The 15,448-nt window shown below is 34.2% G+C and overlaps 1 protein-coding gene across 2 annotated transcripts; it reads left to right on the top strand.

Annotated features, from left to right (window-relative positions):
* Nucleotides 1-4,274: 4,274 nt before the first annotated feature.
* On the top strand, nucleotides 4,275-15,448 carry LOC121411340 (putative glycerol-3-phosphate transporter 2). Of its 2 annotated transcripts, XM_041604009.1 has the most exons (13): nucleotides 4,275-4,386; nucleotides 4,914-5,031; nucleotides 5,741-5,833; nucleotides 7,430-7,510; nucleotides 7,892-7,960; nucleotides 8,600-8,725; nucleotides 9,474-9,533; nucleotides 9,925-10,000; nucleotides 10,887-10,956; nucleotides 11,363-11,453; nucleotides 12,020-12,114; nucleotides 12,673-12,908; nucleotides 13,807-15,448. In XM_041604009.1, exons 2-13 carry the CDS (start codon nucleotides 4,948-4,950, stop codon nucleotides 13,959-13,961), a joined length of 1,236 nt encoding a protein of 411 aa, XP_041459943.1. In that variant the 5' UTR covers nucleotides 4,275-4,386; nucleotides 4,914-4,947; the 3' UTR covers nucleotides 13,962-15,448. The 2 variants fall into 2 exon arrangements, with proteins under 2 accessions (XP_041459943.1, XP_041459944.1); XM_041604010.1 differs by lacking the exon at nucleotides 9,474-9,533.

Below are 15,448 nucleotides of genomic sequence, written 5' to 3'. Positions count from 1 at the left end.
TAATTATTGATATCAAATGAGAGCTGCAGAAATATCCGGTATCCGGTACGCGCTACATGACGTATTAACATCACTAATAAAATAAACATAAAATCCATGTAATACTGCTTTGTTTTGATTCATTATGATTATGTTATTTTTTTTATTATTATTGTGTTTGATTTTGATTGTATTTTGATATTTGTGTAATCATTTTATCGATCAATAAAAACTTAATGAAAAAAAAAAAATAAACATAAAAGATTTAAAAAAAAATCATAGGCAATAGACCGGGGATATAGATCTCTAGGTCTTGAATAAATCAAATATTCGAAAACATATACATGTAGACGGGTCTATAACAAATAAAGTAACATAACAAATAAAAACTATAGCCCCGAACATTAAGCACTCCCGTACCCAGTGGAGGGGGGGGGGAGGGGGCAGGGGCACTAGTCCCTCCGAAATTTTGAAAACTTTGAAAAATTTTCACAAAATTCACCAATAGTATGCACTTCGATTTCACTTAAAATGATTAATAAGTGTCCTATAATGACAAGCTTGGTCGCTCTGCTCCCTCATTTTAAGTGTATCCCCCCAAAAAAAAGCACCCCCCTCCCGAGCATTGGGACAATATCCGAATACATTCAATTCAAATTCAATTCAAATTACATACGGCTATGGTCCAAAATGCACACATGGTTAACAATTAAAGAATATGGCCTAATAAAAACTTTGAAGAAGGGAAGATGAATTAGGATCTAGATATACAGCCGCCCTTCGATCTGTATGTACTGAATGAAGGTCTTTTCGCTTGTACATGTATTAATATGTGCTAGTCTAATGCGTTGGGAGAACCACTTGTAGATCAAACTAATTTCAATCAGGGTCTGTGCCTGCAGACTATAAGGTGGGGGCAAAGAGTCAATTACCCCCATTTTTAAAGCATTTTTTTAAAGTGTCTCTTTTTACCCATGCAGGAAAAAATGTCCGTTCTGTGCCCCTTTCATCTTATGGAATGACCCGTATAGGCCTACGATAGAGCGCCCTTCTTGTAAATGTTATTATCTTCTTATCTAATGAGAGCGCTATATTTAGGCCTGAAAACTTGACATTTTTAAGCACTTGATATTATGAATAGGATGCATAGGTTGATATATATATTTTTATAATTATTGCGGGCGCAAATCGCGAGCTGAAATTTTTGATAAAACTGTCATGAAAAGGGGATTTTAGTTTGTTATAGACTTAATATTATTAAGTTACCAATCAAAATGCGAGCGCGCAGTGCTTGTACAAGCATTTTTTTTTAGTGGGTCCCTCCATTTCCATCTTAATTTAATTTCTATTGAAAAATAGTATACGTATTTAAAACCTACAATGTGTTGCCAAAATTGTCTAAGTGTTTATTTCACAACATAATGCATTATTAATTTTTTTTGGAAACGGCCAAATATTTATGTTTATATATGGTATACAATTTGTTTTTGTTTGATGGAAGTGAAATAAATAAATTTGAATTTGAATAGCTGATTTTGACAATCAGACCTGGAAAAGGATTGTTTTAGAGCTACTCGAATACAATAATGTACTTATAGCAAAACAAATAATGCGAGGCGATAACACGGAAATTTGACAAAGCCTTAAAAAAAATCAATTTGTAAATCAAACAAAATAATGAAAGATTGATGGCCGAGCTGAAATTGACTTCAAAACTTAATAATCTAAGGTCCATATCAGCCTATTGAGCAAAAATTTTATATAGTGATGTGAAAGATTTGTTAATTTGCAAGTCTTGCCCTTATACTCATTCCACTTCTCTTTCCCCTTCTTTTCTCTTTCTTTCCCCATTTTCTTTTTCCTTTTTTTTTTGCTCTGCCAAGGGGGGGGGGGGCTCGCCCCCTGGATCCGCCTATGCCTAACGGTTTTTGTTTCTGTTTCTGTTCTGATCAAGTACTTTCCACATTTGATTACGCCCCTATTCTTTACTAGTTTGTTCAAAACTTTCAGTCTGTCATAAAGTATGGAAATTGCAATTAGCCCATTTGCCATTCTGCAAAGACGGCGGGGAAATAATTTGCCCCACCCTTAAAGTAAATTACTTTAGGGGAAAAAATCCTTTTCTTAACTTTTGTGCCCTTTAGTGAGATAACATTTAACCTTTGTTTGTCTGTATCTTTTAGTTTCTGAAGATGATATAATTTTGGTAAGTATCAATTGATATTTCCTTCTATCTTTAATTTATGTTTCCCTTACGGTCCCGGAGGGGACACGTATATACACCAACAGAGAAACGGGACAGAGGTTTATTTTATTCAACAAACTTTTTATGTATATAGGCGCATTTGGCATCTCACCCCCTATTACGGTGCCATCGGGGATGAAACAAAATGGCCCCTCGCTCTCTTCCTGCCCCCCCCCCAAAAAAAGCCCAATGTCATGTTCAAGCGAAAAAAGTGAATGTTTAGGGAATTTTCGGACATGTGAACATTAGTCCTCTAACAAATCATTTATGTGGAAAGATTTTATGTACCTTTTTTGTATATGAAGAGCTCACTTGCAAAAGGGGATAGGTCCATTTTTCATCAAATTTGATTTTTATGTCTTAATGTATAGATTTTTAGCAGCTCTATAAGATGATACCAAAGAAAAGTTGAAATTCCTATTCAAAAGTGAATTAAAATGGCAAAAAAATAACTTTTTTTTCAAAAGGGGTTAGGTCCATTTCAGTTTAAAAAGGGTTAGGTCCACACAACATTTTTTTGAAAATAATATCTTTAGAAATATGAAGACAGGTAGATTTCTCTTATACACAATTTTATGTTCTCATGGTAGGGTATCATGAAATTTTAGTTTCGAATAAAAATATTGCAATATGGGAGAATTAAAAAAATGATTTTCTTGGAGTGGACCTAATTCCTTTTGCAACTACTCTTCTGAAGAACTCATTTTGTCAAAAGGGGCTAGGTCCATTTTTCATAAATTTTATTGTTTTCTGTCTCTAAACCTCTAAATTTTTAGTCACTCTGATGATACCAAAGACAATTTTGAATTCAAATATAAAACGTGAATAAAAGTGGCAAAGAAAAATCACTTTTTTTTTAATCAAAAGAGATTGGTTTGATTTCAGTATAGTTGCAAAAGGGGTTAGGTCCACAATTATAATTTTTTTTTAAATATGTAGAAAAAAAATTGAAGACAGGTAGATTTCATTTATACCCAATTTATGTTCACATGATAGGGTAGTACATCATGACATATTAGTTTCTCATAAGAATATTGCAATAAGTGAGAATGAAAAACATATATATATATATATATATATATATATATATATATATATACAGTAAATAGTGGTAGTAAAATACGAGCTGTGATTGGCTGGATTGGTACCACGTGACCTCCCTTCAAAAAGTTATATTGTACATATGTACAATATAACTTTCGATTTTTGGATGGCAAAACCCGTGTTAAATGAATGGGGAGAATATCGATTAATTTGTTTTCAATCGATATATTTGTATATCGATTTCCCAAAGTAGCATTTTTATAATTTCCGATAGCAGATAGAAATACAAATTTACGTGGTTTAACCCCTTGCAGCAGACGACAAATTGAACATCGTGTTCAATTGGAATTTCACAAATATAAGGTAAGAAGAACGTATGCCATCTAGATCTAGACTGTGGTAAAATCCATGATGGGGGCTTAGATTGAGGGATCTATTTACTATAATAAATAGTGAACTTCTATCATACAATATTACTGGACTATATGAACTCCAAATATAAAATTATCCCTCGTGCAAGCCTATTTCACCTCGGCCTTCGGCCTCGGTGAAATAAACCTGCACTCGGGATAATTTTTGTCGTACATATAATCCAGTATATTGTACAATAGATTGTACACTATTTATATAATATATTTATATATATATTTATATATATATATTTCTTTTTTGGGGGGGGAGGGGGTGGAAGGGTGCAAGACCACTTCGCCACTTTCTCTTACTCTTACTCTCACTCTTCACCTTTCTTATTTTCCCTTTGCTCCCCGCCTGTTAGCGTCATATAGGCGGCGGAAGCGGGGGGGGGGACGTGTCCCCCTAAATTTGAGGTGGGGGACGACCCCCCCTAAATTTTAGTTGATAGCCGTTTTTTGCTTCCCCCCCCCCCCCCTCCAATTTGTTTGGCTTAATTCCGCCGCCAATGGTTAGCGTCCCCGCTTAGAAGCTCGTGTCAAGATGAAGTTACAGCCGATTTGTCGGACTACTAGTATAATATACGGTCAATCCGATTCGGATCGGTAGAGCGAGGCGTAAACAGTTTGTAGCAGCACTGTCGTCGGGTGTCGTCGGCGAATGACTTTAATGTTATGAACAAACACAAGATCATACAAGATTACAAGGTAAATCTCAATTTAAAATAGTTTGGGCGTGTGATTGCATGTGAGAGATAATGAAAGAGATTTTTTCAATTCCTATTTTAATAGTTTATCTGTTACTTAGAATTTAATATCAAATTGTGTTATCTCCAATTACTAACAGTCCCATTAATGTGTTTTGCTGTAAATTACAGCAAAAACACATTAACAGTGTAATACGTAATGTTAAAACTATAATAGAAGGAAATATATTGTCAACTTTGAGAAAACTGCATGCATGGTGATTGATGAGTGGTATTAATCAGTTTGACAGAAAAGGCTGCCTCTTATATCTCTTGATTGGTTGTAGTGGTTACGGTTTTGTTTTAAACTGATTGCTCTAATTGATGCTGCTATATATTAATTACAAGTTGAGTGTTGCTCATGTTGATAGCATAGATTTCACTGGATTTGTAAAATCAAACAAATGAGATCTACTATTAGTATTACCTCTTCAACTCTTTAAGTTCATGCTATAAATATTCTACTTTCTCCTACTCCCGATCCCGCAGCCCTGTCCATGGTATTGCATCTAATCATTCCATCATGATTCGACACCAGGCAGAGACATTTATCATAACTTGGGTTGCCTATGCTTCAACTTATCTTCTGCGGAAACCTCTCGGAGTCGTAAGTTATACTTATAGATGTTGTTTGTTGAGATATATGTTGCACAAATTGTGCTTTATTGCAGGGGCGGATCCAGGATTTTCTGAAAGGTTGTCAACTACAAATAATCAGATAAAGGATACTTCGTACCCGAAAAAATTTTACAAGCAAAAAAAAATTTCATTTTGCTTCTCAAAAGGGGGGGGGGGGGGCACGTGCCCCCTGTGGCCCTCCCCTGGATCATGCCTGCTTGATTGCAATTTAAAATGATCACAGAAAAATGAAATAGAATTTTACCTTCAGTCAATCTAAAGTGTCCATTTAGGATTTGCACTTATTTTTTAAAGGAATTGTGTTCAAATGCACAAGTTTGATGTTTCTCTAGATGTATATGGAATTCTATTATGTTTTGTGGTAGTATTACTAATAATCAACATGAATACTTAGTCCATTATTTCTATATCATTTACCAGTGATATCAGAAGTGCATGAATTGTGCATTATTCTACCCCAATACCGGTTTGACATAAACAGTTTATTACACTGTAACAGATGGTCTGCTTCATTTTAACATCTAAATGTTATATTTTCAGATTATGTATTCTATGGTGCAATAATTACTTTGTATGTTCTTTTTAATTGATTGAGCATTGAAATAATGCAGATTTTTTAATGTCAATATCTATTTTTCGTAAAATCCATATTACCCCGGTACTCTGTATACTTGAAGGTGAAAGCAGATCTTGCCACTGAACTGTCTATGAGCAAGGCTCAACTTGGATGGTTAGATGCTGCACTGCTTCTTCCATATGCCACAGTTCAGGTATTAATATTAGGCTATTGCCTTTCAAAAAGGATATTATTGAAACAAACTTAGGTTTGTCAGTGAAGTCAGCAAAACTCTATATTATGTGTTTCATATTGTATGATTATCTTACTTAATTTTGTTTCTTTGTTTATGTATGTATTCATTCATTCATTCATGCATATGTTTATTTATCTATCTATTCATCCATCCATCCATCTATCCATCTATCTATCTATCTATCTATCTGTCTATCTATTCACCTACTATTATTTCATTCATTTTACATTTTGCATTTATTTAGTTGAAATATATTATTTGAAAGGAAGATAGACATTCCACTTATTGGTACCATTATCTCCAAATAGTCTTAGTAACAGTGCTACCCCATTAACAAGGTGAAATGGGAACACTCTTCCATTGATTCTGCAACTTCAGTATGATCATTTTTGTCTCACCTGCGAAGCAGAGTGAGACTATAGGCGCCGCTTTTCCGACGGCGGCGGCGTCAACATCAAATCTTAACCTGAGGTTAAGTTTTTGAAATGACATCATAACTTAGAAAGTATATGGACCTAGTTCATGAAACTTGGCCATAAGGTTAATCAAGTATTACTGAACATCCTATTAAAGTTTCATGTCACATGACCAAGGTCAAAGGTCATTTAGGGTCAATGAACTTAGACCATGTTGGAGGAATCAACATCGAAATCTTAACCTGAGGTTAAGTTTTTGAAATGTCATCATAACTTGGAAAATATATGGACCTAGTTCATGAAACTTGGACATAAGGTTAATCAAGTATCACTGAATATCCTGCATGAGTTTCACGTCACATGACCAAGGTCAAAGGTCATTTAGGGTCAATGAACTTTGGCCGAATTGGGGATATCTGTTGAATTCCCATCATAACTTTGAAAGTTTATGGATATGATTCATGAAACTTGGACATAATAGTAATCAAGCATCACTGAATATTTTGTGCAAGTTTCAGGTCTCATGATTAAGGTCAAAGGTCATTTAGGGTCAATGAACTTTGGCCGAATCGGGGGTATCTGTTGAATTACCATCATAACTTTGAAAGTTTATTAGTCTAGTTCATTAAACTTGGACATATGAGTAATCAAATATCACTGAACATCCTGTGCGCGTTTCAGGTCACATGACCAAGGTCAAAGGTCAATGAACTTTGGCCAAATTGGGTTTATCTGTTGAATTACCATCAAAACTATGAAAGTTTATGGATTTGATTCATGAAACTTGTACATAAGAGTAATCAAGTATCACTGAACATCCTGTGTGAGTTTCAGGTCACATGATCAAGGTCAAAGGTCATGTATGGTCAATGAACTTTGGCCATGTTGGGGTTTTTTGTTGAATAACCATCATATCTCTGTAAGTTTATTGGTCTCGTTCATAAAAAGTGGACATAAGAGTAACCATGTATCACTGAACATCTTGTGCGAGTTAGAGTAGTATTCAAAGTCAGCACTGCTGCTATATTGAACTGCGTGATGTAGGTGAGACGGCCAGAGGCATTCCACTTGTGAAACCAAAGTGTCATTATTTGGAGGTGGATTGTATTACATTTTAGTGATGTTTATATGTTAATAGATTGTTTTGGGATCTCTTGGAGACAGAGCTGGTGCCAGGAAAACTTTGGGATTCTGTCTCATATTATCAGCATTTTCCATGGTAAGAATTTTGGTTGATTTTGTATTACTTCATTGTCTAATTCTCACATAAATCTGTTTTTTGTTGATCAAAAAATTTCACAGTAAAGAAGCAATTCTTTTAAGATTTAGCCACTGGTACATTTCTTTAATTACTATGGAAAGAGAATAGTTCCATGGTCTGTATAACAATACTTTTTCTTCATAAAAAACATCTTTATACCCCCCCCAACCCCAAAAAAAAAAAAACTTTGTAACTTTCTTGTATTATTCAGAGGACAGTATACTACAAAGTGTAAACACATGGTTTATATAAAAAAGATATAGTTCATCAGTTTGATATGCGAAAAGGACTGATGATATATGTTTTATCATACTTTTTTTTCTTTTAATTTTTTGACAGGTCAGCTTTGGCTTTTGGCCAAATTTTTACATTCTTTGTCTTCATCTCTTCATCAACGGTGCAGCTCAGGTAAGTTGATAAAAAACTTGGTATTTTCTTTGAACCGAACACAATTTTATTTCAGTACAATGCACATTACACCCTAGCTTGATTGTCTTGGGCATAACCCTAAATGCGTTGATAATGAAATCTCTGTAATGAGAAACCATGATTATTCTTATCCAATTTATTATACTTTTATCCAGTGTCATAGTTAATGCATCTGAGTTATATTACACAAAAGGTTAAATGTTATTCTTCTAGTTAAACCCCGGGGAGTTGGAAGAGTTGGGTTGCATCTGCTTTCATATTTTATCCAAACATACAGTATGTATTAAGATAAATATAAAGGACAATGACATTATGATGTGACAGAATTTTAGTTAGTAATTTATTATTGGGGATTTGTATTTTTATATTTATTTATTTATATAATGAAGTTAAATCATATCATTGATGTAATGGAATCATCATTGTGTTATGTGAATAACTGTTAAAATTCACCTATTGAAATCACGTGGCTGCAGGAGAGAATTATCTCCCATAGATTTTGTTCACAGGCTTTGCACACTTGTCTCAGACAAAAAAAAACTTGCAATATTGGCAAAAAACCTGACCCCCTGTCGACTTGATCATTGAGGTCCTTTGTTTAATATCATTTTGTTACAGTCACAGGCCTGGCCTAGCTGTACTAAGATCTTGGGACAGTGTTTCAACACTCAGCAGAGGAATAGTCTCTTTGGGATCTGGGGAACATGTACCTTTGCAGGGGGAATCTTTGGAACTGCAGTAGCTGTAAGTCCCTCACTCAGTTCGTCTTCACATCAAGTTGTTAGTTTATAATATTGATTTTATAGAAATGCCAAATTCAAAGAATGACAATCTTTTGGGCAAGTCAATGTAACTTAGCCTGAGATGGCTAGGAGTTGTCTATAATGTACAGGTAAACTTGCATTTAGTAAACCTTCCATAAGTTGAATATTAGCCCGAGTTGGAGCAAAATTTATCAGACTCAAACATGTGTTTTTATATCTCTTTCATTTCAAATTTTTCTCCAAAATTTCAAATTTAAGTAAAAAAAAATCATTTGGTCCCAAAAGATTCAACTTAGGCAAAGTTACCTGTAAGTGGGAATATGATGTGATGAGATGAGATGGAGGTATGTTAAGTAAGAGCATCTTTGAGTGTGTATGAATATGTTGTGCTATCCCATCCTCATCTCTGAATATTTTCAATTTATTTTCTTTAAAATAAAAGAAAAAATACAAAGAAAGAAATATACAATGAAATAGAATACAGAGACTGCTTAGAAGAACAATGTCTTATGAAATGATACCTCCATTATACAAACAAAGACCAATAATACAGGCATATAGGAATAAAGATTAAAAATATATATACATTAAGAATTATTACTGAACAATAAGGTCACAAGATACCAAACTTATGGATTATAGAATCTGAATCTTTCAGCTAACAAACTTATCTACTTCATACTGTGATCAGTGATTGAAAAGATCTATGTTTGTTACCATTGATGCAGGTATACCTGAGGGCAACATACAACTGGCAAATGGCTTTTTTTATTCCATCAATATTTGTGGTAAGACATACCTCTCCAATAATAGTCTTATTTATCAATATGTACCTAATATTATGGAGTCATTTTAATAGAAATGCTTGAATATATTTGACCCTCAAAACCATATTTCATTGATAATTGATGTACTATGTTTTTTTTTTGTATTTACTGTTGCATCAACCTTCTGATGCATCTGTTATGTCTATATTGTTTTTCATTATTCCCTTTTATCCCCATTCTCCCATTTTCCATCAGTTCACATTTTTTTTTCATTTCTCTCTCCTCCAAGATATCTCTGTCTTTCTCTGCATGTGCCTTTCTGATCCCACTTTTTCCTTCCCCATCTACCTACAGTTCTTCGATCTCACATATTATTTTTTTTATCTCTCTCCTCTCTATCACATCAACACAGTGTTTTGTAGGTGTTTTAGTTTTTGTGATGCTGATAGAACCTCCAATGGGAATACCACTAACTGAAACTGCGCAAGGTGAGGGGATTAAATTACAAAAAAATAAATCCAATTATTACTACATTACGATTTTCTTTAAATTTCTTATGAACGATGATATTCTAGCAGGTTGCAATTATATATATCAATGAAGAAAGAGGTATTAAAAAATAGTTCTCAATTTACATGCCATGGCGTGCAAGATTCAAACCTGTTATTTGTTGTATTGCCTTGAATAGAAGCAATTTACTTGATGCAGCCTTGCATGTGCCAGCAACTTAAATCAGCATCTGTGTTCAGTATTTATTGTTGTAATTGTTGCTTTAAGAGTTTCTTATGAAATATGATATTCAGCAACCCCCTGAGTGATCATTGTTATTCAATTTGAAAATTAAGATAATATTTTTGTGTATTAAGAAAAACATGTGAATTTTTTTTTCATTGATGCAATGTTGTGATAACTGAGAATTAGAGCCCGGTGTGGAGCCCAATTTATGAAAAGCAATATATTTAGATTCAGAAACTAAAACCAAAGCATCTATGATAATTCGGGAGCTGTTCATTAGTCATATGCATTCATATACATAATGCCCTGCCATCAGTTTTGACTGTCAGAGTGAGACATTGTTAGACATGTGTAGAGCTAGAGATTCACAAATGCCACAGTGAGACTTGCCCAGGCAGTCACCTCACTTTTTTAATGACCGATAGTTTATACCATTGTCTTTTACTTCCCAAAGAAATGAAAATATAAGTGATAGAAAAATAAGTGTTGTTCATCGGTTGCTTTTTCTGTTTCTTTTTCTGGAACTGTTGCTGCGCACTAGCGCCATGCTCGAGCGTCTCTGGTCGGTGTGTGCACTCAATAAGACATCACCATTATTATTTATAATTATAATAACAACTCTTGATATTTCTTTCATAGAAGCACTACCAGGTCTTAATCCCAAGCAATCATCAAGTACTCTACCATGGATAAAATTGTGGTCACTACCGTAAGTATTTGATTAACTTCTTTTTAATGTAAATATTTTTCAGCAATACCTTGACAGGTCAGAATTATATATATATTTTTCAAATTTCACTCATAGCACATCATGCAATTCTGATTCTTATCCATTGAATTATAACGAGGAATCCTATTACCCCACTAATTAAACATCAACACATAAAAGACATTGCATCATCTATAATTGGTTTGATAACACTTTTCTATAAAATAAAGTAATGGTATTTGCTCTTTCTCTCTCTTTCCCTACTCCTTCCCCTCTCATTCTTTCCCTTTCTGTGTCTCTTTCTCTCCCTGTGCATCTGCCTGTTTCTCTTGCTCTAACTCTACCTCCCTTGTCCTTTTTGGCCCCTGCCTCTCTCTCTCACGCTCTCTCTCTCTCTCTCTTGCAGAATGGTGAAAGAAGCAGCCATAGCAACATTCTGTATTAAGATTGTCAGATATTGTATGTTCATGTGGCTCCCATTGTATCTTCACCAAGAGGTTTGTAACACAGCATGTATCACATAGTCAAATGTTAAGGTATCAATTTTCTACATCATCTGCATGAAATGAAGTAGGATTCATTGTTACATAATCTAGAAAAGCCAATGGAACATTACAGTGTAGTATTGATTTTATAACCATATACCATTCAAAAGTTTGAACAAATAGGTTGAGTGATGATAGCAAAGGAAAATGCTTATTGTGCTTGTGAATATAATGCATCAAAAGTCATTTTCTGCCAATGTCGTTCCCCCTCTGTTTATCAATATCACTCCCCCCAATCTGTTTTGTTAATGGTCATTTCTAAGTCATCCATTTCTATTGGGGTCTGTATTAATCCTCAGTGATATGGAAGGATATAAGAAAAGCATAGGATGACAACCTTTCTCTGAAAATATATAGGATTTAAAGTCATTTTTCTGATGGGAAATACAGGCAAACTTGCATACATGTAAGTTGACCTACCATAAGTCAAATATTTTCCCAAAGTCAAAGACATTGTTTAGAACAGATAATGCTGCAAAATGTGTTATATATATATATAATACCTCTTCTTTATCCAGCTTCAATACAGCCAAACAGAAGCAGGATTATATTCAACTATATTTGAGATTGGAGGAGTCATGGGAAGTGCATCAGTAGGATACCTCATAACCAGGTAATTAATAGTAGTAGGTGGTTTGCATTGAGTGTTGTAACATCAAAGTATTGTAATAACAACTCTGTGTTGGGAGGTGTCTCATCTGCATAGCAGGAGTAAAAGAGATCAGTGTTGCTTTTCCAAGTGTTCGTGGCCAACATCCTAAGGTTAATTTTTTGAAATGTCATCATAACTTTAAGTATGTAAGGTCCTATTTCATTATATACAGTATATTAAAATATCCATGTCCCCATAAATGAAAGAATCGATAGAGGGGTCAACTTGAAACTTGGCTCATGTATGCATACTGGAGAGACAAGTATCCAATAAAATATAGTGGGGTGATTTTCAAGTCCCTTGTTTTCATAAAAAACATAATTACAGATATCATTAAGGCTCTCATGTCCCCCTCTTTTTCCTTTGACCTCACACTTTATAGGCCAATAAATGCTTGGGATTCTTGGGGGGAGAGTTCATCCACCAGAAAGCTACCATGCTGCCAGTTACCTCTGTGGATTTTATATGCTCTATATCCTCATCTTAAGAGTCTTCAGTTTATAATTCATTATCCATCAGATTCCTGCAAGATAGGGCATTCAAAGGGACCAGCCTCTGTATCCTCCTCAGCGCATTGAGTTTCATTGGATTCTATTCCACAACCAGACACAGTGCGTTACTGAACCAGTCCTTTATGTTACTGGCAGGAGCCTTCAACTGTGGAGTAGACCCCATCCTCACCGGGTCCATCCCCTCTGCGTTGGGGGAGCAAGGCGGTATGGATATACAGGCATCGGTAGCTGGCTTTGTCAATGGTAAGAAAGATGGTCTACTTCATGAACAGTGTAAAGCCTTGTTTATCTGTGCACTATAAGAATACCAGGTTGGTGATTCATAAAGCTGTTCGTAAGATATGAATGACTTCCTTTTACTATGTGACATCCCTATGTTTTTGAGTTGGGACGCAAGATCGTGTTCCAGTCGTGCTTAAAGTTGTTTGTAAGTTTACAAACAGCTGTATGAAACACCCACCCGGCATCCTAAGTGTGTAATATATTAGTGTTTTAATTTTATGAAAATTATCCTAACTAGTTTCAGTAGATAGAAATAAAATTTTTGAAGTTTTAATTGGGGGAATAGCAAAGACATATGCATGGGATCCCTTTTCACCGCTGTTTTTAAAACCTTTCTCACTATATATTCCCCTCTCTATCTCACTCTATGTCAAACATGCATCGTAATTGCAAAAATGTCTCATATTTTGATTTTGATTGGGTCATTTGACAATGCCAGTCTGCTGCTAATCATCCATATTTGATGATGAATAAAGCTCTACTAAGCTTGTTCAATGGTAGTTTTTTATTTAAATGAAGACCATAGCTCTATTGCATGATATTTGACAAGGGCAACTTACTATCAATGGTAACTTCTGTAACCAATGTTTTATGGATAGTAACAGTGCCCAATAGTCAGTCAAAATCAAGGTTTTCATAGAAGTTGCAATAGATGACAAATTTTGCTCTCAATAGTTCATTTGAAGTTAAAAAGAATATTAGAATTTCAGGGTGGGGTGGGTTTGGGGCTCATTAAACATCAATCTTGAAATTATCAATTGATAATGGAACTCGTACTTTAACAAGCACGTTGAATTGTTTGTAAAATCATAATTCAAGTAAATTTTCCTCTTCTCTCTATCTCACAATGATATTGCAGGTATTGGAACAATAGGCACAATCATAGAAGGCCCTGTTATTGGTATAGTGGCTGAGCTATTTGGATGGCAAAGTATGATCTATCTCATGATTCTTATCTCCCTGCTTGGTGCCATGGCAACGTATAAAGGTCACATGATCCAGTCGCGGAGGTGACACTTCAGCATTTCTTTCTTAGTTATCCATAAGCACAGCATTTGTCGTCTGCATTATTACTGAAATATTCCATGTTAAAAGTAGTGAACCGTTTTGTACTTGTCTGAAATCTGTTACGATTACGTCCTAGTCCTTTTCTCATATGTTCATATATCATGTTCCAAGTGAAACCAGTGAAATTCATTGCACATTTCTTTGTGAAATGCCAGGATATTAACAATTCTATTCGCTATTATTTATTTTTAAATGTACCCTCACCATATATATTGTCCCATTTACGCAAATCATTGATTTTCGGTAATTGAACTTTCGTTGTTCTGAATCGTTTGTGGATGAAATTCTGATAAAAAATGGAGGTTTATACTGCACATTTTCAGAAATCATGTACCATAAAGTCAATAACAGCTAATTCTTTACGTGTCACACATTGTGTAAATGGTATAATACATGTGGAAAGAGAGGGTATTTCAATAAGCAGAGTGCAAAAGTGCATATATGATGGTTTGTAGATTGGACAAGACATTTTACAATATCTGGACAAGACATTTTATGATTTCTGCCTATCAAGATACAATTTTTCTTTGCACACTAATGACCTTTATATGTGGTTGTTTTGCAAAGTCAGGTGTATTGCTTTGGATGATTTCATTCACACTTCCCAGATTATTTTTCAATTGCCCTATCAGTCACAAAACTAAATGAACAATGAATTCTTCAGTTTTTTCAAAGCAAACAGGGTATTCATTTGTTGAATAGTAGTGTAGAAGAATAAAATACCACTTTGACATTTCAGCCATGTATTTTTTTTAGCTGATAAAGAGTTTGTGCTAATATTTATCATTCACATTGTGCAATATAAATTTACTTCATGCATCAGACAAAGTCCATTTTTACCTTAACCTGACTTGTGGTTAAATTAAAATACAACTTCATTTGAAAATCTGTTACAGTATTTTACAGCATTAGCGAAGCATAATGCACTATATTTTACTGTATGCTCACAAGAAGGAATTTCATGAAGCATTATTCCTGTATAATACATGGCTAACATGTCAAAGTGGTATTTCATTCTTTTAAACTATTATTAAACATAAGGAATACCCTATTTGCTTTGAACAATCTGCAGAAGAATTGATTATTCATTTAGTTTTATGACTGATAAGGCCTATAATATTTGATTGTTTTGATTTATGACCTATTTACTTCATATATTTGTAATTTCTTAGGCTTATAGCCTCATGTTGTATTCTCTGTCTTTCACACAGTAAAACATTTTTGTTTACATGAATAATATTGTTATCTATGTACAATACAATGAAATCCAATTTATTAAAAAAAATTTAAGAGAGAAGTCATATGCTGATGATTTCAAATCAGAATTTACAGATTTTAAGAGACATGTCTTGTATTTGAAGTCACTTGTTCACTCATGTTGTCAGTATATATGCGTCATTATACAACAAGCAATAATAAACAAAATTTGCTTC

Source organism: Lytechinus variegatus, chromosome 3 (genome assembly GCF_018143015.1).
Source record: "Lytechinus variegatus isolate NC3 chromosome 3, Lvar_3.0, whole genome shotgun sequence".
In the NCBI taxonomy this organism is placed as follows: domain Eukaryota; kingdom Metazoa; phylum Echinodermata; class Echinoidea; order Temnopleuroida; family Toxopneustidae; genus Lytechinus; species Lytechinus variegatus.
The sequence above is the reverse complement of the archived record's forward strand: the minus strand, read 5'-3'. Positions and strand labels throughout refer to the sequence as shown.

Excerpts from the sequence above, each read along its gene's own strand:
- LOC121411340 (XM_041604009.1), top strand. The coding sequence starts at position 4,948 with ATGATTCGACACCAGGCAGAGACATTTATCATAACTTGGGTTGCCTAT. Across the intron at positions 5,834-7,429 it reads TTCCATATGCCACAGTTCAG|ATTGTTTTGGGATCTCTTGG; the intron begins GTATTAATATTA and ends ATATGTTAATAG. Across the intron at positions 10,001-10,886 it reads ACTAACTGAAACTGCGCAAG|AAGCACTACCAGGTCTTAAT; the intron begins GTGAGGGGATTA and ends TTTCTTTCATAG.